Here is a 20,398-nt window from a genome sequence, read left to right as displayed (position 1 = left end):
TTACGATGATAGTGTTTTCTAATCAAAACAGAAAGAACATTGTTACCAGGAGAACGAGTCGAGTCACACAATGTTATTAAAATTGAGATGTAAATTAGAGTCTCCCCTTTGCCTTAAGGCAGTAGCATCAGCTCGTTCAGGGATTTCACAATTTCTTACCTTACCAGGAATGTTCACTGCTGCATTCTGCACCTTACACCCTCCAAGGAATCAGAATTAGGGAGCAAAGGGCCACAGTTTGGCATTTTGGGTGCTCTGCCATCTTTCTGGCCTGTTGTATAAAGCAGAAAGGGGGGATGCTGCTGCTTTCAGAATGAGGGTGCAAGTGAGGGGGTGCCAGAAATTCAATGTTTTCCTTGCAGGAGGAGATCCCAGCTGGTCCCTTACAGCCGCAGCAGTTGTGAGGATTTTTATCCTGCAGATAAAAGTGACTGGGGCAGAGCAGAGTGACCTGCAGCAGGAGAAATGAATGAGTTGCCATTCACAGCACAGCTGATTTTATTGGATTACTGTCCTCTGTTCACAAGACCACTCTTAACAAGGCCTTGGGTCCTCTGTGTCTTTCTCCTTAAGCTTAACAAGGGAAAGCATTTCTAACCTCCTTTGGCCTGATTTATTAAAAACTATGGATATTGATCTAGTACCGATATCCAACTGTGACAGACAAAAACTGTCTAGCAGTTTAAAGTTAGAAAGTGGATGTTTATTGTGGGATAGCTCCCAAATACACACTGCAATTTACAGGTGATTACAGAGTCCTTTTATCTGTACAAGTATTGATTTACAGGTGATTACAGAGTCCTTTTGTCCATACAGGTATTGAATACCCAAAATACAAATGCATATTCATGACTTTGGTACATCCCATTCCCCACTTCGTATGGTAATCAGTTCAAAAGCTATTAAGCATCTGTAGTTTGTTCCTTGAAATGGGTCGGCTGTCCCTTTCATGGGCAGGGGTCCCAAAATGAGGAAGTAAATGAAGTCTTCCTCGTTCTGACCTTTTCAATGCAAATATGACAGATCTCTCTGTGTTCTTATCTTCAGTCAAGCAGGAGCTTCTCAGCTTCAAGAGTGGCTTAATTCCAGTCTAAGCCCCAGCCAAGCCTAAGAGTGGGAATGCAAACTGGGAAAAGGAGATGGGGGAATTGCCAAGGAAGCAAGGGAAGAAGCAGAAGCTGCCAAATCTTTGGCTTTGCTTGAAAGGAAAAATAGATGGATTAATAAAATTTGCTAGAACAAATCCAAATTCTGTTAATAGTTTTAAGAAGCTTAGTAATTGGATCGACAATGTGAATGTATTATGAATGAGAATATTTCAAGTAGATAGAATTCAAGTTATGAACGTTTAGATATTCATGGAGGATATTTTAGATATTCATCTGAGGCTGCCAGCTGGGACTTCCAGAGTAATTATCCATATATTTTTGTCCTTATATGTGTGAATTCAGCTGAGCACCTCCAGTTCTGTCCTGCCTCTGCAAGACACTGCTGGAGTTTCCCAGCAAAGATTGGTGTCAAGGAGAGCAGGCCTTGGTGACTCCCCATGTGGAGGTTCCTCTTTTATCCCTGCTGATTTTTATCCTGTTTTATTCCCACAGGGTGCACTGGGACCTGCTGGGCCACCTGGACCTGCTGTAAGTGCCTCACAGAGCAGCTCATGTGCTGAAAATGTGGAATATTGTGCCAAGAGACGATGGGAAGCTTTGCACCCCAAGCAAAAGGATCAAAGCCTGAATGAGTGAATATATTGTTTGAAATGTTTAAATGTGTGTGTGTGACCTGTTCAGGTAACACAGACCTGCTTTTATTCTCTGAGGTTCTCTAAAAGCAAACCAGCTTGGGATACAGACTGACATTTCAAATGCTATCACAATTATTAGACATTATCTAATGTCTAATCAAAATTAAAAGGAAGAGAAAAAGGAGAAATAGATAAACTGGAGTATTTTCTTCCTCTCCATGTCCCACCCTTGTGCCACCACACATCTCTCTTCTCACAGATGTTTCATAGGTAACAGAGATGGAAAGGGAATACAAATTATTAGAGGCAGCAAAAGGATTCATCAAAACTCTGCTCTGATTGCAAATTATAATCATTATAATGGGGCAAGGGAGTGATAAGGAAACTTAAAACAAAAAAAAAAAAAAATTAGCAGCATTTTTCCTGTGTGGCCATTTTCTGAGTGATCTTTCACTGTTTCAAATATTGTTTTCAGGGCAAAGGACTACCAGGACCTCCAGTAAGTAATAAGATTTTTTTTTCAAAAAATTTATAAACTAATATTAATAATTAAATTAAAGAACTAAAAATTATAAATTAAAATTAAGATTATAAATTATACACCTTAATTTTATTGGATTTGATTGGATACCCTGAGTGTTCCAAACCCACCCCAGGGCTCAGGTCCTTCTGCTGTGCCAGGAGTCCTGCAGATCATTGACCCTGTGGGGTTTTTATCCTGTCCCCACCCTGGGGAAGCTGGATTGGTGCAAACTCAAGGCTCAGCAGCCTTGCAAGCAGTGGGAGTGACCAGCCCTGGGGCAGCTTTGGTTTGCTGGGCCCCTGGGAGCTGCCCTGTGCCCGAGGGATGCAGACTGGCCGTGAATTCCAGGGGAGTTTTTGGAGTAAAAAGCAAGATGTGCATTGGGAAGCTGCTGGTGAGGTGCGGGTGGAGCTCCTTGGGGGGAATGGAAAATGGGGACAGCCCGAGTGATGCCTTCAGTTTGAGCTTTCGTGTTTTCCTGATTCTGTACTGCATTAGTATGGAGCTCTGAATTTCATATGAAGTGTTAGCAAGATCCCCTCACAGTGTAGGCAGACAAAACAATCCTTTTCCAGCCCCAGAACCAAGGACACCACTGCAGCTCCAGCCCCAGAAAAAGCAAACAACAGCGAATTGAAGGGAGCAAACTGGGAGGGTGGGACTGCATCACCTGGAGCTGGGACTGGACATTTACCCCAATATGGAAATGGATCAAAACTTATAAAAGTCTGAGAATTTGTGACCCAGGATCCATCTTGGGTGTAGCCCTGCCAGGCTCTTGCACTGCCCAAGGTGCATTCTTTGAAGGCCTTTTAATAAATGCCAATTTTGTTCCTTTAACTCTGTCCAGCCCCTGTTCCAGGCAGCCTCTCAAGGCATCCCAGCTGCTGGGTACCCCAGGTTTGGGGTGCCAGGGTCAGCACAGATATTAAAGCTCTTCTCTCTGTCCAACAGGGGCCTCCAGGACCCAGTGGGCTCCCAGGGGGACACGGATTTCGGGGCCCTTCTGTGAGTGTCTCCCACCATTTAATCCTCATTTACTGAATGTGCCACCACCACAGAAGAATGAGTGTTTAATTTTTGTCTCTTACCTGTCTCTGAAGTGATATTTTGCTAGCCACCCCTCACATCCCCTTGCATTTACATTGAAAGGGAATTCTTACTGTTTTCCTCTCCTTTTAGGGACCTTTTGGTCTGCCAGGATTCCCAGGGCCTCCTGGACCACCCGGGCCTCCTGTAAGTTGAGACTTGCAAATAAATGTGAGAAAATTCTTGGGGAGGGGGAGTCTGGAATTTTCTTCTTGCTGCACTTTTCATTTGTTGCCCCTGCCATGAGCACTCAGCAAACACCATGTCCTGAGGAGAGGGCTTTTCTCTGGGTGTTTTGATGGTGATCTCCTGTTTGTTATCTGTGCTCTGTGTGAGGAGGCACCCAATGAACCCCACCTTTATGGCACACAGGGCATGGGGAGGGCTTGCTGTTCTCTCCAGCAAGGTTTTTGTGCTTGCTTGGATCAGGATCTGTGCTTGCAGGGCCAGCAAGGGGGGACTCTCAGTCTGGTCCCTGTGTGACAATGGGGTTTCAGGTTGAGGGAAGAGATGAAGATCTGACTCCATGTTTCAGAAGGCTTGATTTATTATTTTATGATATATTAAAATTATACTGAAGGAATAGAAGAAAGGATTTCATCAGAAGGCTGGCTAAGAATAGAATAGGAAAGAATGATAACAAAGGCTTGTGGCTCAGACTCTCTGTCCAAGCCAGCTGACTGTGATTGGCCATTAATTACAAACAACCTCATGAGACCAATCACAGATGCACCTGTTGTATTCCACAGCAGCAGATAATCAATGTCTACATTTTGTTCTTGAGGCCTCTCAGCTTCTCAGGAGGAAAAATCCTAAGGAAAAGACTTTTCATAAAAGATCTCTGTGACAGTCCCTGCTTTGGGTTTGCTGTGCCTCTCTGCAGTGTTGAACAGTGGGACTGGGGGGTCTTTCCCAGAGTCAGGATGAAGCCAGGCACAGCTGCTCTTCTCTAATGGCTGCCTTCATCACCTAAGGCCCAGGAGTCTTCCCTGGCATCTCCAGGGATGGTTTCAGCCCTGCTGTGTCTGCTTTTGGGGCTGGTGCAGCTCAGAACTCTCCAGGTTCAGGGCAGCACTTTGGGTCTGTGTGTGCCTTGTGCTGATGCAATTGAGCTGGGTCTGCAAAAATTGTCCTAGAAATTGTGTTTCCTCCTGGTGTTTGCCTTGTGTTTAAAAGCCACCATTCCCTGAATTGCAGGGTCTTCCAGGTGCCCTTCCTGACGGCGGTGGAGACCTTCAGGTAGGTTTTATTTTATATAGCATGGAAATATGGTTTGGTTTAATCCCTGATGTGACTTTTGGTAGGCACATCTGGGGGAGTGTCAGACCATTTAACATGCACTGTTTAGACTTGCAGGAGTGGGTTTAAACCACCTTATCAGGATGCACAAGTGTGGGGTGTATGTTTCCTGGACTGGAATGTTTATTCAAGGAGGCAGCTGTGCACTGGAACAGATTTCCCATTGAAGCTGTGGCTGCCCCATCCCTGGAAGTGTCCCAGCCCAGGCTGGACAGGCTTGGAGCACTCTGGGACAGTGGAAGGTGTCCCTGCCCATGGCAGGGGTGGAATGGGATGAGTTTTAAGGTCCCTTCCAACCCAAACCAGTCTTTGATTTTCTCCTCGATTTTTGTTTCCCAAAATGCACATTTTGCATGCATCCTCCATGTGCTAAACAAGTCCAGCATTTGGTAACAGACAACAGCTTTCCATGCTTCCAACCCTGCTCTGCAAAAGAAAGGCAGAGTGTGCAGCCCTGTTTGTTCCCAGGGATGGTGGCCCTGGTTCCATGGACAGGTTTAGGCTTTGTTTAGGTTTCCTTCCTCAGCAGAAAGCCCTGATCCCTTTCTCGTGGGGGAACCAAAGGAGTGTTGGGTCCAGGAATGATGGAAGTGACATTTGCAGATTCCACAGCTGTTGTTGTGACAGCTTCTCTGGTTTCCGAATTGGCATGTCCCAAAAAAAGCTCCGAGTCAGTTTAGACTGCCTGATGGCACATCACATGGCAGTTAATAGGAAATGGTGCTATTTCTGCATGTTTAATTTAAGTTACCCTGTGGAATATACTAGAAAATCAAATTTTTGCTACAGAAGTGCTGCCTGGAGTTGTATTAAAAGAAAAAAAAAAAAACCAAACAAAACGATAAACAAACCAACAAAACAAATTGAGAGCTATTTGTAAAATTTCAAGACTTTGGCCTTTCCCTCATTAAATTTCCAGTCAAGCTGGAGTTCCCACCAGGGGCTCGCCCACCCCTGGACATCTGCAGATATCAGCTTATAGGCATTGGGTTTTTATTGGTGCCCTTCAATTAACTCTGACGCCTGTCCTTGTTTCATTTAAGGAGTTGGCTACAGGAAATCAATAGGGGTCAGTTAATGCAGAGGATTTGATATGATCCTAATGATTTAAAGAAACTGATCCAGCTTCATTGGGTTCTTCAGCATTTTGGGCTGTGGACACTGTCAGCCTTCAGAAAGGCTCCATGTTCAGAGTGGAGTAGGCCATTCATAAATCACTATTTTGTGTGGACCTCTAGGACCCTGTTCCACAGGGGAATGTTGGTCAGTCCATGGTGCTGTGACTCCATTGGATTAAGTGAATTTAGAACCAAAATCCACAATCAATTTTTCACCTCCTGGATGAAGCCAGCCTCCCTGGGTGTGCTGTGTGCCTGTTAAACCAAAGTGTTTCTGTTCCCTGCAGTGCCCAGCTCTGTGCCCACCAGGTCCCCCAGGCCCCCCTGGAATGCCAGGCTTCAAGGTAAGGAAACATCACCTGCAATTCCAGATCTGTCTCCCAAAATAAACACTACTATTAAACTATATATTAATTTTATATTAACATATAATTTAAATTTAATTATATTTAATTAAATTTATAACAGTAATAAATATTCATCATATTTAATATTAGGAATATTTGTAATAATAAATAAATAATATATAATGTAAAATAATTTTTATAATAATATTTAATTTAAATTTATATTAATTAATGTGTATAGATATAGATATAAATAGATATAGATATATATAGATATACAGTCTCTACATATAGGCTCCACAGCTCCCAAAGCAGCCATGCATTTGCATTTATTCCTCCAAATGACATTTAACCCTCGACACGGATTAAAAACCTCTGCAAGGCCACTGGGACAAAGCTGATGGACAGGAACAAACAGGAGCAGAAATTCAGAGCTGCCTCAAGAACCAAGTGCTGAGAGCTGGAAAAACCTCACCAGCTCCTAAACTGCAAAATGTAACTTATATAATTAATATAATACAATTTAATTGTTGTTTTTATAGCCAGTGTAGCAGCGGGCAGATTTATGTTTAAATATTTTAAAGAGAATTATTTAGTTGGCCTCTGGTATGTAAATTTTTAGCTCTCAGGAGTTAAACATCTCCTCTCTGTCCCTTCTATGTCTTTGCAGTTATGGACTCCAGCAGTGAGACAAAGTAAAAAGTGATTCGAGTTCTTTTAGCAGGATTTAGGAGTTGGCAGTGAGTGGAGAACTCCTGGGAAATGCTCTCAGTTCCTCCTGAGTGACCTTTCCCACCTTCCCTGCCTGCCTGGGCTCTGCACTGAGTCATAAATGTCATTACAAATACAAAATGTTTGGGGATAGCTGCTCAAAATTCATAGCTCATGCAATGGAAAACCCAGTGCAACTCTCCAATTATGATGCAAATGGTGCCCAGGACCTTGGTTGTGGTGAGGAATAACATCTGCCACGGCTGGAACGAGCCTGGGTCTCTCCACAGCCCCAGAACAGAGCCAGGACTCAAAGTGAGTCAGAGCTGATGAGAGAGATCTCAGTGGGACGTGGATTTCTTTGAAAGCTTGATGATGCAGACGTTAAAGATGATGTAAAAAGGGAGGTTAAAAATGCAGAATGGGGTTCTCAGGAGTGACTCATCCCCGTTTCTGGGGTGATGGGAGCTGAGTTCTGGTCCCTGCGTTTGAGAGTTGCATCCAGGCCATGAGCTTGGTGCAAGTCACTCTGGAAAACCAAACCTGGGCATTTTCAGGAGCTGCATCAATTCTGGTGCCTGACAGCCTCCCCCAGGAGGGATCTCCGTTCACAGCACACCTACAGACTGCTTTCCCTCAAAGTCTTTTGGGAGGTGGGGTTCAGGTTTCACAGCTGTGTCACCAAACCTAATTTTGAAACAAGACTCCATTGGGATGTGAATAATCATAACTCTTATTTCTAGGGACACACTGGTCACAAAGGGGAGCCTGGTGAAGTAGGAAAACAAGGAGAAAAGGTAAACTTAAAAGTAACAGGGGAGGATTTTTCTCTTTAATAACACCTTGAAAAAGAAATAAGGGATTTTTTCAAGGAGGCAGGGAGGAATGAGGCTGATTCTGAACAAGGAGCAGTTACTTTGGCTGAAGAGTGCATTGGGTTCCACTGCTCTCCCTCTAGGACCATGTGCTGACTCCCCAGGAAAATTCATCTTTCCAAGGATCATCATGTTAAAATCAGTTTGAATTAACAGCTATTCTTTGCCATGCAGGGATCTCAGCTCAGGAAAAGCCCTGCTTTAATCACTTGGATGAATTCCTGACTGATAATCACTTGGATAAATTCCTTCTTTAATCACTTGGATGAATTCCTGATTGATCTGAATGCTTGTGCACATAGGAATTGTCTGTAACGTAGAAAAACATTCTGAAGAGAAATCTGGGAGGGAGAGAGAGGGAGCTCAAGGAGGAATACGATGGGGCTGTCCCTGGCTGTGTTTGCTGCTGTCCCTCCTCCTGTCTGATGGATTTTTCTGTCCCAGGGTAACCCTGGCCCTCCCGGCCCTCCAGGGATTCCCGGCGGTGTTGGTCTGCAGGTAACCCCTCCCTTCTCCTTCTCCTTCTCCTTCTCCTTCTCCTTCTCCTTCTCCTTCTCCTTCTCCTTCTCCTTCTCCTTCTCCTTCTCCTTCTCCTTCTCCTTCTCCTTCTCCTTCTCCTTCTCCTTCTCCTTCTCCTTCTCCTTCTCCTTCTCCCCTCCCATGGCCTTGTCATGTGGACTCACCTTGGTTACACAAACACTGATTAAGTCTGAACTGATTTGTTTCCTTAATTAGGGCCCAAGAGGACTGAGAGGCCTCCCTGGTCCAATGGGTCCAGCTGGCGACAGAGTAAGGAAAAAACTGATTTTTTTCCTTTTCCTCTCCACCACCAGTTTGTGTTTTGAGATGTGCCAGTGGCACTTGTCCTTACTGAATCCCACTGGGAAACTCGCAAAGGTACAAAGTGTGGGCAGTTCCCTGAAGCTCCTCCATCAGAACAACCTCCAAAGTCAGGAATTCACGCACCCAAGGGACTGGCAGGGTCAGCCCCAGCCAGACTGAATCATTCCAATCAAAAGGCAGCACTGACAGTGCTATAGAATCTTGGGGGAAAAAACCCCACAAAACGAAAGAGAAACATTTAATGAACATTTCACTTTCTGTCTGTCTCTTTATAAGAAAAAGCCAAAGAATCACTGATGGACAAAGGTTTTCAGGACACAAAAAGGCTCCTCAGTGAGAACAGGGTCAATCTCCAGCTCGTTGAGGCTTTGGATTCCTGTCACAGTCCCTTGAGCAGCAGCCCAGAGGCTGAATGGGTTTGAATTGGATGAAGTCATGCATTTATTTAGGATCAAGAGTGTTATCAAGATAGCAAGGCCGTGAATGCTGTCAGTATCAGAGGCACAAAGGTGGGGAGATCCAGAGTGAAACCCTTTGTTCAGAGTGGGATTTGTCTGTCCTGCAAACCAGCAGGAGATACAGGGCTGTCTTTCCAGGGCTTTTGTGTTTTCTCAGGTTGTGGTGCAAGGTGGGGATTCTGTTACTTCACCCTCTGCCAAGCCCAGGCTCACAATGATGTCTGTCTGTCTGTCTGTCTGTCCTCTGCAGGGTGACATTGGATTCAGGGGCCCACCTGGCATCCCAGGACCTCCAGGCAGAGCTGTATGTATCCCACTGGATATGTATCCCACTGGATATGCATCCCAGGCTCTCTGTGGCCCTGCCCTCCACAGCCTGGTTTATTCCTCCTTCCTGAGCTCTGCTGCCAGTGAGCAGAGCTGTGCTGCCCACCTCCAGCAGATTATTCCCTTTTCCCTTTCCCTCCACTCAGAGCAGTGTTATTTTACCTGACCCAGACCTCACCTCACCCAGTCTCCCTTTGCCATGCCCCACACCAGAACAAATTCACCACATTTCCATTGCTCTCTGTGCTTCACTGCCCTTCCTTGAGCACCAGTAGTTGTGGGCAAGCCCTGGAGAAGGGAATATCCATTAATTTTGGAGGAAAAATCAACCCTTTTGTGAGCTGACATCCCTTGAGCCTGCTCTGTTCCCAGGTGCTCTCAAGGATTTTTTCTCCAAGCAGGAATAACTGTGTGTTGAAGATGCAATCCCCATCCTTCTGCAGCAACACCCTCTGGGCACCCCTCCCTAGCCTTGCAATTATAGAAGAAATTCCTCCAAACTAAAACAAAATGAGGTGCTTTCTCACAAACCTTTTTTCATTACACCCTGCAGGATCTAGGCAGTAAATATTAAAGCTTTTCTCCCACTCTGTTTCTGCTTAAAGAAATTGCTTCATTAAATGAAGGGGAAGATGGTCCCTGCCCTGAGGGGCTGTTGGCAAGGTCCCTGCTGCAGAAGGGGTGTCAGGAATTGGGATGTCAGGAACTGGGGAGTCACTGAGAAAGGGCAGCCCAGCTCTCAGGGCACTGTGTGTGCTCACACCTCTGCTGACACCAGCAAACAGCACAAAAACCAAAGCAAACAGCACAAAAACCTCCTCATTTCACCCCAAAGCAGCAATCTCTGCCTCTGTGTGATGAAGATGCTTAATGGCTTTTCCTCCTCTGTCACAGGGAGACCAAGGGAGCAAAGGACCTCAGGGGTTCCGGGGGCCCAAAGGTGACACTGTAAGTGCAAACCCCCTGTGCTCCAGTCCAGAGACTGTTCCACAGGTTTATTATGGCTTGTGCTCCCTTCATTTGCTCGAAAGGGATAGAAGAACCATCTCAGAAATGAGATGTTTGACTCTAAGGTGTCCAAGTGCTGCTACAGCCTGGAGCACAGGGAGCAGATCTGACATTTCCATCCCTTGAAATGATCAAGGATCTTCCCAGGTGTTGTATCCAGCACTGGGCTGGTTTCCTGCTGTGTCCCAAACCTCCAAATTTATCTGGACAAAAAGGACCCAGCTGAAAAGGAATGGAATGTCCCTACGGAATTTGAGTGTTGTCTTTGTTGACTGTTCTTCAGGTTCATTAATTCAGGATTTATTGTTGTTTTCTAGGGTAAACCTGGACCAAAAGGAAACCCAGGGGCTCGTGGGCTCATAGGAGAACCTGTAAGTGAGTTAAGCAGGATGCAGGTCTTGCTGTTGGTCTTGCTTGCAGATGAGGAGATCAAACAGAACAGGCAAAAATCTGCTCCTTGCCATTCTTGCTGTCAAACTCTGCTCTGTGGTCTCTGTGCAAGCCCAGCTGGGCTAAGCCACAGCTGTACTGCTGCTAATGAAAATCTCCCAGCACAACTGGAGCTGGACTCGTTGCCAAAATCTTCTTTGATGTGAGTTTTGCAAACCACAGAGCCTCCTCTGACCCAAACCTGTGCTGTCCATGATTGCAGGGGATGCCTGGCAAGGACGGGCGGGATGGAGCTCCTGGACTCGATGGTGAGAAGGTTTGTAAAGTCCTGCTTCACACTGCAGGGACGGTTCCTCAGACTGCAATTTCCCTCAGGAAGCTTGGCTGGAAAGCATTTCCTTCTAAAAAGTTTTCTGGTATTGTCACTAGTGAAGGAGAGCGAAATTCTCCTGTTCGTTAATCCTGAGGGAACTCCCTAAAGAAGGAAGGAGCACAAATGATGTAAACTCAGCTGTGCCCCTGGGTTCAGTGGTTCCTGCTGGCCGACTCCAGGCCCTCAGAGATGCCTTTTCAGAGCTGATTTCAATAGCCTGGAGACAAGGTGCTGTCAGGGGCTGGTTGCCTGGTCTCTGAGCAGAGCTCCTGCAGGAACATTGAATGTGATGCCAGGGAAACTCTGGGAGCTCCTGTCCAGTGGGTGCTCACTCCTCTGGACACAGCAGCTCTGGGTCCTGTGCACACAGGGAGGGAGAAAAGCACAAATGCCTGTGTGGGAATGTGTCCCCTGCCTGTGCCAGGCCATTCCCTGTGCTGGAGGATCCCTCCTAACCTGTCCCTGTCCACAGGGTGACGCAGCTCCCGTGGGTGCTCCTGGAGAGAAGGGGCCAAATGGACTTCCCGTGAGTATGGAGCAGGACCTGCCCCCCCTGGGGGCTCAGTGTGCCTGCAGAGATCCCTCCTGGGGACAGAGCGGGGTCATTCTGGGGCTGTTTCACGAGGAGCTCTAGTTAGGCCAAGAGGAAATGTGTAACAGGTATCTTTTATGAAAAAACCTTTCTTTAGCATTTTTCCTCCTGAGAAGCTGAGAGGCCTCAGGAACAAAATGTAAACATTGATTATCTGCTGCTGTGGAATGCAACAGGTGCATCTGTGATTGGCCCATGTTGGTTGTTTCTAATTAATGGCCAATCACAGCTGGCTCAGACTCTCTGGTCAGTCACAAGCCTTTGTTATCATTCTTTCTTTTTCTATTCTTAGCTAGCCTTCTGATGAAATCCCTTCTTCTATTCTTCTAGTATAATTTTAATATAATATATATCATAAAATAATAAATCAAGCTATCTGAAACATGGAGTCAGATCCTCGTCTCTTCCCTCATCCTCAGACCCCTGTGAGCATGGTCACAGAAATGCACTTTTCCCACCCTGCAGACAGGGAAGGAGTGTGCCAGACAGTAATTCCCTGCCTGTTGGCTTCTCTGACTCTTTAAAGTCTAAACTTGAGAGGGATTTTCTTTTTCTCATCCCACTGATGTGCATCCCTTATGGAGGGAGGCAAGATCTCTGATACCCTGAGCTCTGTCCCTGCCTTACTCCAGTGCTTATTGGCGAAATGTTTCATCTCCCCAGACTTCCAACTATGTAAAAGAGATCAAGTATTCCTTTCTTCCTGCATTTGCAGAATACTTTGAACTCCCCTGGAGAGAGGTTTCTGCAGTGCAAAATGTTGCTGCTGCAGGTCCATTTGCACATCCCTGCTCTTTGCTCTCATGCCAAGGATTTGTGCTCATGGAGCTGCAAGGGCAGCAAGAGAGACATTGAAATCATAATTTTCACAGTGAAAGCTGCAGAAGTTCTAAACCTTCCATTGCTTCAAGCGAAGGTCGCTCCTTGTGTGTCAAATCAGACCAGAATAACAAATTTAATAACTTCACTTCTTCTGACATTGCTTTAATGTGATTTTTTTTTTCAGGGTCTGCCTGGAAGAGCAGGTATTAAAGGCTCAAAGGGTGAACCAGTAAGTGAATCTCTCTAATGGTGGGGTCTGGTGGGGAAAGTGGTCACAGCAAGACTTTGTAGCTTTGGGGGACTGGGAGGACTTACCCCAAAGTGATGTATTCTGTATTTCTGCTGGGGCTGAAGAGCTGAAATTAGGTAAAATATCTGGGCTGGCACCTGGTTCAGTAAAGACACAGCAGATCCACAGGAGAGTCATCAGTGGTTTAGAAAACCTCATCCTTTTGTCACAGTCCCAGGAGGAGGTTTGGTCTTTGTGAATCAAAAGGCTGAGCACCAGCAGGAGCAGAATGATCTCATCTTGCCTTCTGCAGATTTTCCCTCACCTCAGGAGAAAAACTTCCATGGAGCTTTAGATTGACACCTACCTGTGAGATTAAAGAAAGCCTCAGGCAAACCAAAGCACTCCAGCACAAAGCTGCTCTGAGAGGTGTCTTTGTCCCTCTCCTTTATGAATTTTTCCCTCTGCATCATTATTGCTGCTAATGCTCAGGGAGGAGAGCAGGCTGCAGGAAGGTGGGGCAGGAATCTCCTCTGCTGTGCAGGAGGGAATGGGATCCCCTGGCATCCCCTGGCCCCTGGTGCCAGGAGAGAGTGTGCAGCTCACCTGTCCTCTGGTGCTGTGGGCTTTGCCTCAAATCTGTAAAAGTTTAAAGCTGTTTTTATTTCCTGATCCAGGTTTTAACTCCCTCCTCCTGTTGCTGCTTCAGGCAGGACAGAAATGACTCCCTGAGGTGCTGCTGCCCTCACTGAGTGTTTGCTTTGTGCTCTGCAGGGCAGCCCTGGCGAGATGGGAGAGGCAGGTCCCTCTGGAGAGCCAGGCATCCCTGTGAGTGCCCACATTCCCATTTACCATGGGCTCTGTTGGTGAATTTTAAACCCAGCTGGGGAGGGGGAGCTCACGTGCTGCTTCCTTGCATCAATAAATCTCCCACTGATGCAGCACCTGCAGTCCCAGGGGGTTGAGCACTCCAGGCATTGCACAGTGGTGTGAGCTGGCTGGGCAGGGTGCTGGGCAAAACCCACAGCCGTGGGCTGGCAGAGGGGCCAGGGGGGCAGGAGATGGGGGCTGAGCAGCCTGGCATGCAGGAATGTGTCCCACAGGGCTGGGGAGGGTGGGTTTGGGTTTGGTGGGTTTGGGTTTGGTGGGTTTGTGCCTCCTGAAGGTCACAGCTGCCTTTGGTGTCCCTGCCAGGGCGATGTTGGCATCCCTGGAGAGAGAGGTCTGCCAGGACCCAGAGGAGCAACTGTAAGTACAGAGCTGGCTGAGAACCAGAGAGGTGCCAAAATAGGGTTGGGATGGGGGGTCACTCTCTCTCAGTGGTGTCTCTGGGGAGATTTGGCAGCACAGGAATTCCTCCCCAGGCTGGCTCAGGTCCTGTTCTCACTGACAGCTCCATGCAAACGCCCAGGGATCCCTCCCATTTCCCTTGGCAGAGCAAAGTGCAGCTGCCAGGGGGTTTGTGGAGCTGCAGGAGGGGCTGGGCACTCAGCAAGCCCCTCACTGCACAGGAACAGGAATGTTCTGCCCTGCTGAAGTGAGGATTAGGGAAGCAGAGCTTCACTGCTGCAATGGACTTGGCCACCAGCACATGAACCTGAAATCCTCCCCAGTCCTGCATCCCTTTCCTTGCAGCACTGCAGAGGGATTCCCTGCAAAACCTGAAGCCATGGACACAACAAAACTGGAAATAACTGCATGGAGTCCCTGCTCAGTAGCAGAGATTGTAACAAATAATACCAGGAGGGTAAAACCCTGATTTTGATCCCATTACTGAAAATGCTTAGGTACTTTTTCATCTTGTCACTCCCAACTATTTCTGCTGTTGGGGCTGTATCTGATCTTCCAGTGGTTTCGTTGGGTTTTTTCTTTTTCTTTTCTTTTCTTTTTTTTTTTCTTCCCCCATCTTAATCTCATTTTGAAATCCAGGAGCCTACAGCAAGTCTAATATGATTTCTGGTACGTGCCACTTGGAAGAAATTGAACTGCATGATTTATTGTTTGTGAGCAGCTTCTGCTTTAACTTCCAAGCAGAGGGAAATCAGCTTTAGAAATAAACTGTATTAATAATGTTTGCTTTTATGTCTGCAATTTTTCACCAGAGTGGCTGGCCTCACAAAAGGTACCACATTATTGCAGCCAAAAAGCAAAAGCAGTTGAGCTGATTGTGTTGGTGCAGAGTTTTGACAGGGGTGCAGTTGCAGCTGAACCCATGGTTATGTCTAACCTAGGCTTCTCATTTCTGATTTGTTATATTAGAATCATAATTTATTTGTTAAGAGTGGGCTGTTCCAAGAGAGGTGCAGGATTTTTCCACTGTTAAGGCTTCTTGACACAAAATAATTTGGGTTTTTTAGCTTTTTCTCAGAACCTGTCAGGTCCCACCAGCTCCCATCAGCAGCTCAGCAGAGCCATTTTTGATGCAATTTAACTCAACTTCCCTAAAGCTTTGTATTTATAACTTTTAAAGTTCCTTACTGAATTACAAGCGAAAGGCAAAGTGGAAAGCAGTAACCACAAAAATACCTGAGCAGTTGTTCAGCTTTTTGAGGCTGGTGCTGCTTTATGTCAGTGGCCAGTCTGGGGTTTATTTGTGTCCCTGAATGCTCCACCCAGCAGGGATGGCAGAAAGGAGCCAAAGCTGCAGCCCTGCCTCATGACAGAAGCTTGCTGAAGGCATCTATTTCAAGATGACAGTTTGCAAAATGAGATTTAAATGCCTAAATTACTTAGGTTTTTTTTTTTTTTTCATCCAAGATCTTTATTGGATATGTGATTTTTTTCTCAGGAGAAAGCAATAGAGACTCCTAATGGTAACATTCATGTTCTGTCTGGTGAGCTTTTAAAAGCCCTGGCAGCGTAAAGTGCTGCCTTTTTGTGCATTGCTGGAACCAAGGTGCTCAAACAAATGGATGCAATTGCCATTTTTCATTTCCAAGGGCCTGTAGCACGTGTTTTGCAGTAGTTCCTTGCAATCAATTAAAAGCAGAACATTGGGACAGCAGATCCCTCTAATGGATGCTGTCTGTGCTCTGGCATGCTGCCACTTTTTGCTGTCCTTGATCTCTACTACTCATGAGCATGGTATGCTCTTAAGCATTGATTATCCAAATAAACCTTTCTGTTAACAACAATGCAATTAACAAAGCTCAGCAAACACCCAACCAACTTTGCAGGGGCTGCAGCACAGACCTGCCCACTCTGCCAGTTCAGTGGCACAGCTGACTCACCTGGCCCCAAATGTTCTCCTCACCTGTGCAAACCCAGGGCACCACAGGGAATAAATATTTCTCTGTCTGCTCTGGGGTGCCCTGACCCCCAGGGCAGCACTGACTTTGACCGTCATTCATGGAGAAAGTTTCCTAAACTCCAGAATAATCTAGAATCCACAAAAGTGTGAAACCGATTACAGAGAGTAGTGTAGGTATATCACTGGGTGATAAACTTAGGTTTTGGGATTTTTAATATGCTGTGGATGGCAGCAAGATGGAGGGCACAGGGTGTCATCCTGGGCTTCTTCTCCATGCTTCTTCTTCCTCCTTCTCCATGGGTTTGGGTGGCATTTTGTAATTGGGCAGAAGAGTCCCCATTGCAGCTCTGTGGGATCAGTTATTGGGTTAAAAGGGAAAATAATCCAGGTGTCAGCTCTTAATTGGATAGCTGAGTCTTAAAAGACCTTGTAACAAGAGACTGTTGGCCATTTTGTGCCTTCTAACGAAAAGCTGCAGAACTCACAGCAGTGAGACTGCTTTACTGATAAGAAATAATAAACACCTGAGTGTGAACATGAACTACCATCTCAAGTGCCTTCAATGCAGACCCAGAAAAACCAACAACTGGTATCCCCACACTTACCAAAGCTGATTTTTCTCTTTGCAGGGACCACTTGGCCTCCAAGGCCCCATAGGAGCCCGTGGTGTCCGAGGCTTCCAGGTCAGTGTCACAGAGGGGACATTCTGGTGTTTTGGCAGATCAGTGCTCTCTGCAAGCCCCTGGCCAGACATTTGGGTGATGGCAGTGAGGGAAGGGAAGAAATCTCCTTCCATTTGCCAGAGCGAGTGACACCTTCATTACCACGGGTGGTAGAAAGAGCAAAAGGCCAGATAAGCTGTCTGCAGGAGAAATTTATATTTAGTGTTTGTTTGCAGAGGGAGGGGTTGAGTTTTGAGCCTGTTCCCTGGAAGCAGCTGTGGCTGCCCCATCCCTGGAGGGGTCCAAGGCCAGCCTGGTCTGGTGGAAGGTGTCCCAGCCTGTGCCAGGTGGTGGAACAAACTGAATTTTAAGGACTTTTTGGGTTTGATCTTTGTAAAGACACCTCAGTTTCTCCTTGATCTGCTCCGCTCTGTTTCTCTTCAGTGAATTCCTCCTGGGGTCTCCAACATTTCTTCCTCTTTTCTCCAAGGGTGTGGAACCTCCACTCCCCACTGGCACTGGCTGAGGGAACATCACTTGGTGGGATGAGATATTGAAGGTTTATTAATTTTAAGTGGTTTATTAATGAAAGACCCAGGGCAAAGGTTGAAGCCCCTCACACATGCCTGACCTTGGACCAGGAGAGAAGCTGGAGTGAGCTCTACCAACCAACACAAGTGGGGGCAAAAAGGAGAGAGACATCCCAAAATAACCTTTCTGAACCTGTTATGGAGACTGGTGAGCTCCCAGGGTTCTGCACTGTGAGCTGTAGCTTGGTTTTGTTGTTCTCCCAACAGGGCCCCAAAGGTGCCAGCGGTGAGCCCGGCCTGCCAGGCCCGACTGGGATCCGTGGAGAGACAGGGGACAGGGTAAGGTCAATGCTCCTGGCACCCATTCCTGCTTGGCATGGGCATTTAGGGGGCAGTGGGCACCCAGACCTGGTGTAGCTGATGTGTGCTGGGTGTCCCTGGGGCTGCCCAAGTCAGGCCTCAGGGCAGGGAGCAGGATCCATCCTGTCCCCTCTGTTCCTGCTTTCTGTTCCTCTCCAGAAACTCACACTATTTTCAGACAGGATGAATTGTTTAAAAGCAAATTCCAGGCCCTATCCTATCCAAAATATAGAATGTTCTGGAGTTTCACCTGTTCCTCACACTGGTTCCACTAAAGCCTTGCTCCCCAAGAGCACAAGAGACCTAATTCATGAATTTTTGTTACTGAGATGCTTGATTAGACTCTCTGGATTTTTTTTTTTATTCCAGTTTTATCAGTGACTTTTCTTTCTGAACATCAAAACACATGGGCATCCCACCTCACAATAAATGTGACTTTTTATTTAAATTAGTTCATTCTCAATTTGAAAGAAGCATCAGGGCAAAGTGAACAGCATTTTTTGGGAGTTTGCAGGAGAACAGGAGCCATGTGTTCACCAGCTCCCTCCTCCCCAGCTTTAAGGTGAAAGTTTGTTTTTTTTTTTTTTAAAGAAGCTTTAAGTTGCTTTCTGTGTAAGCAACTGCAGCAGCACCACAGGGGTTCCACAATGGCCCTTCTGTGCTGGCTCCAGGCAGGTTGAAAAAAGCCTTTTGGAGTGGCTGTGGGCTGGAAGTGTGAAACAGGAGCGTTATTGTGGAGCTCTGGGGCTCCTGGCTGCATTCAGGGCTTTGCTGTGGTGAAAAATGTACAAATTCAGAGGGGAAGAGGCCCCTGCATGAAGATCCAAGAAGAGGGAGGGAAAACTTTGTGCTTAAAGCAGTAAAAAATAATCCAGGTTTTATTTCTGCCTCTGAAGTTCAGTGCAGTTACTCTGAGATGGGATTGTTGGTTGCTCAGAATGAGAGGAAACGGCCTCAAGCTGCAGCAGGGAAGGTTTAGATTAGAGATTAGGAATTTTTTTTCCCAGAAAGGGTTGTAGAGCATTGGGACAGGCTGCCCATGGAAGTGGGGGAGTCCCCATCCCTGAAGGATTCAAACAAGGTGTGGATGAGGCCCTTGGTGGTTTAGTGGTGCTGGGCTCACCCTAAACACTCAGGCTGTGTTTTTACAGCCTGAACAAACAGCCTGTGCTGCTGGGGATACAGAAAGCACCCAGAGATCTGCCCTGGGTCAGGATAAAGGGGAGAGCTGCACACACAGCATCCGTGCAATCACCCTGTCCCAGCTGCGGCCAGCTCATCACACTCTCCTGAGATCAATGGAGACCTTCCTGTGGAAAAAGAGAAATCCCCTCATGCCTGAGCTGGCTGAGTACTGACAGGCTTTTTCACAGTCCTTGGACTGACTGCTCAGGCATGTAAACCAGCATTTCAGTCAGTGTGCTTGCTGGCATGAAAAACACCAGTGGTTTGGTGCATTTGACTGGAAGATTGTGACGGTGCTCACAGGGGGCTTAGGATGAGGGAAGAGATGAGGATCTGACTCCATGTTTCAGAAGGCTTGATTTATTGTTTTATGATATATATTACATTAAAACTATACTAAAAGAATAGAAGAAAAACTTCTGATCGGAAGGCTAGCTAAGAATAGAAAAGAATGAATAACAAAGGCAGCTGTCCCAGACTCTCTGTCCATGCCAGCTGACTGTGATTGGCCATTAATTACAAACAACCACATGAGACCAATCACAGATGCACCTGTTGCATTCCACAGCAGCAGATAATCAATGTTTACATTTTGTTCCTGAGGCCTCTCAGCTTCTCAGGAGGAAAAATCCTAAAGAAAGGATTTTTCATAAAAAGATGTCTGTGACATAAGATATAAAATAGTGTTGAGATAAAATACATCAACCATCCTGCTGGGGTGGGATATGGGATGGGGAAGGGCTTGGCTGTTGCTGCTGACTGAGGCAGCAATAGACAAATATTTTCCCTAAGGATTTTTATTATGATGAAATTCCTGAGGATCCTGGATGCCAGCAGCCACCTGGGGCATTGCCTCTCTGGGCTCCCTCCTGGAGCACTGAGTGCTTGGCCAAAACCATGAGATGAGTTTTGTTGAGCTGATCAGAGGAAATGCGTGAAGACATAGGGCTGGCAGTCCAGAACTTCTTGTTCCTGCAGTGAATTGGAGTTTTGAATGGAAATCCTCTGGGCTAAGCTTGTCTTTAAGGGAATGTTCCTTCCAGGCCTTGGTCTTTGGTGACTGAACTGTGGTTTTTGCCATAAACTGTCATGGAGCCTTGAGACTCTGTGAAGTCAGAGGTATAAAATTTAGATAAAAATGTTCAGAAAGGAATATATTGCTTTTGCCTTCAGCAAACATAAAACAGGTGTTATAAAGTTTTAGCCACTCTTGCATTTCTACATTCCATTGTCTGTTTTTCTGAGTTATTTTTCATTAATAGAAATCCCCCCTCTTTTTAACTGAATGCTTGAATTGAACAAAATAAAATGTCCTTGTTGTGTATGTTTGTTCTCCTCGAAGATTCAGTTCTGCTGAGCCATCTCTAGATCTAGTTAATAAAAAAAGATCAGTTTGCAGATGCCAGATTGATGAGAGTGCTATAAAAATCCTGCTTGAAGGGTAAAATGGCTGAATTTCACATGTAGATTTTGCAGTAGAGAAAAAAAATTGGGGTTCTCCTGAACTCCCATTTGCTCTGCTCTCTGGAGCAGAAATGTCTCAAATAGGGCTGAAAATGTGAATGTCAGGTAGATAAAGATGAAAGGATTTTCCAAATTGCCTGGATTACTCCTGAGGTGATTATCAGTTCATCATCTAAATGTATTTTATTCCTGTGGCCAT

The 20,398-nt window shown here is 46.1% G+C and overlaps 1 protein-coding gene across 1 annotated transcript in view; it reads left to right on the top strand.

The window, feature by feature from the left end:
* COL9A3 (collagen type IX alpha 3 chain) overlaps nt 1–20,398 on the top strand; it is a 36,488-nt gene that overhangs the window by 9,214 nt on the left and 6,876 nt on the right. Inside the window, exons 6-24 of the mRNA XM_063172523.1 lie at nt 1,602–1,637; nt 2,220–2,243; nt 3,222–3,275; nt 3,450–3,503; nt 4,554–4,595; nt 6,061–6,117; nt 7,575–7,628; nt 8,151–8,204; nt 8,442–8,495; nt 9,258–9,311; nt 10,229–10,282; nt 10,660–10,713; nt 10,995–11,048; nt 11,578–11,631; nt 12,704–12,748; nt 13,523–13,576; nt 13,943–13,996; nt 16,628–16,681; nt 17,458–17,529. Coding sequence (XP_063028593.1) covers nt 1,602–1,637; nt 2,220–2,243; nt 3,222–3,275; nt 3,450–3,503; nt 4,554–4,595; nt 6,061–6,117; nt 7,575–7,628; nt 8,151–8,204; nt 8,442–8,495; nt 9,258–9,311; nt 10,229–10,282; nt 10,660–10,713; nt 10,995–11,048; nt 11,578–11,631; nt 12,704–12,748; nt 13,523–13,576; nt 13,943–13,996; nt 16,628–16,681; nt 17,458–17,529 — 978 coding nt within the window. The remainder of the gene's footprint in view (nt 1–1,601; nt 1,638–2,219; nt 2,244–3,221; nt 3,276–3,449; nt 3,504–4,553; nt 4,596–6,060; nt 6,118–7,574; nt 7,629–8,150; nt 8,205–8,441; nt 8,496–9,257; nt 9,312–10,228; nt 10,283–10,659; nt 10,714–10,994; nt 11,049–11,577; nt 11,632–12,703; nt 12,749–13,522; nt 13,577–13,942; nt 13,997–16,627; nt 16,682–17,457; nt 17,530–20,398) is intronic.

The sequence above is a fragment of the Melospiza melodia genome, chromosome 19 (assembly GCF_035770615.1).
Source record: "Melospiza melodia melodia isolate bMelMel2 chromosome 19, bMelMel2.pri, whole genome shotgun sequence".
Taxonomy (NCBI): Eukaryota; Metazoa; Chordata; class Aves; order Passeriformes; family Passerellidae; genus Melospiza; species Melospiza melodia.
This window is presented reverse-complemented; position numbering and strand designations above follow the sequence as displayed.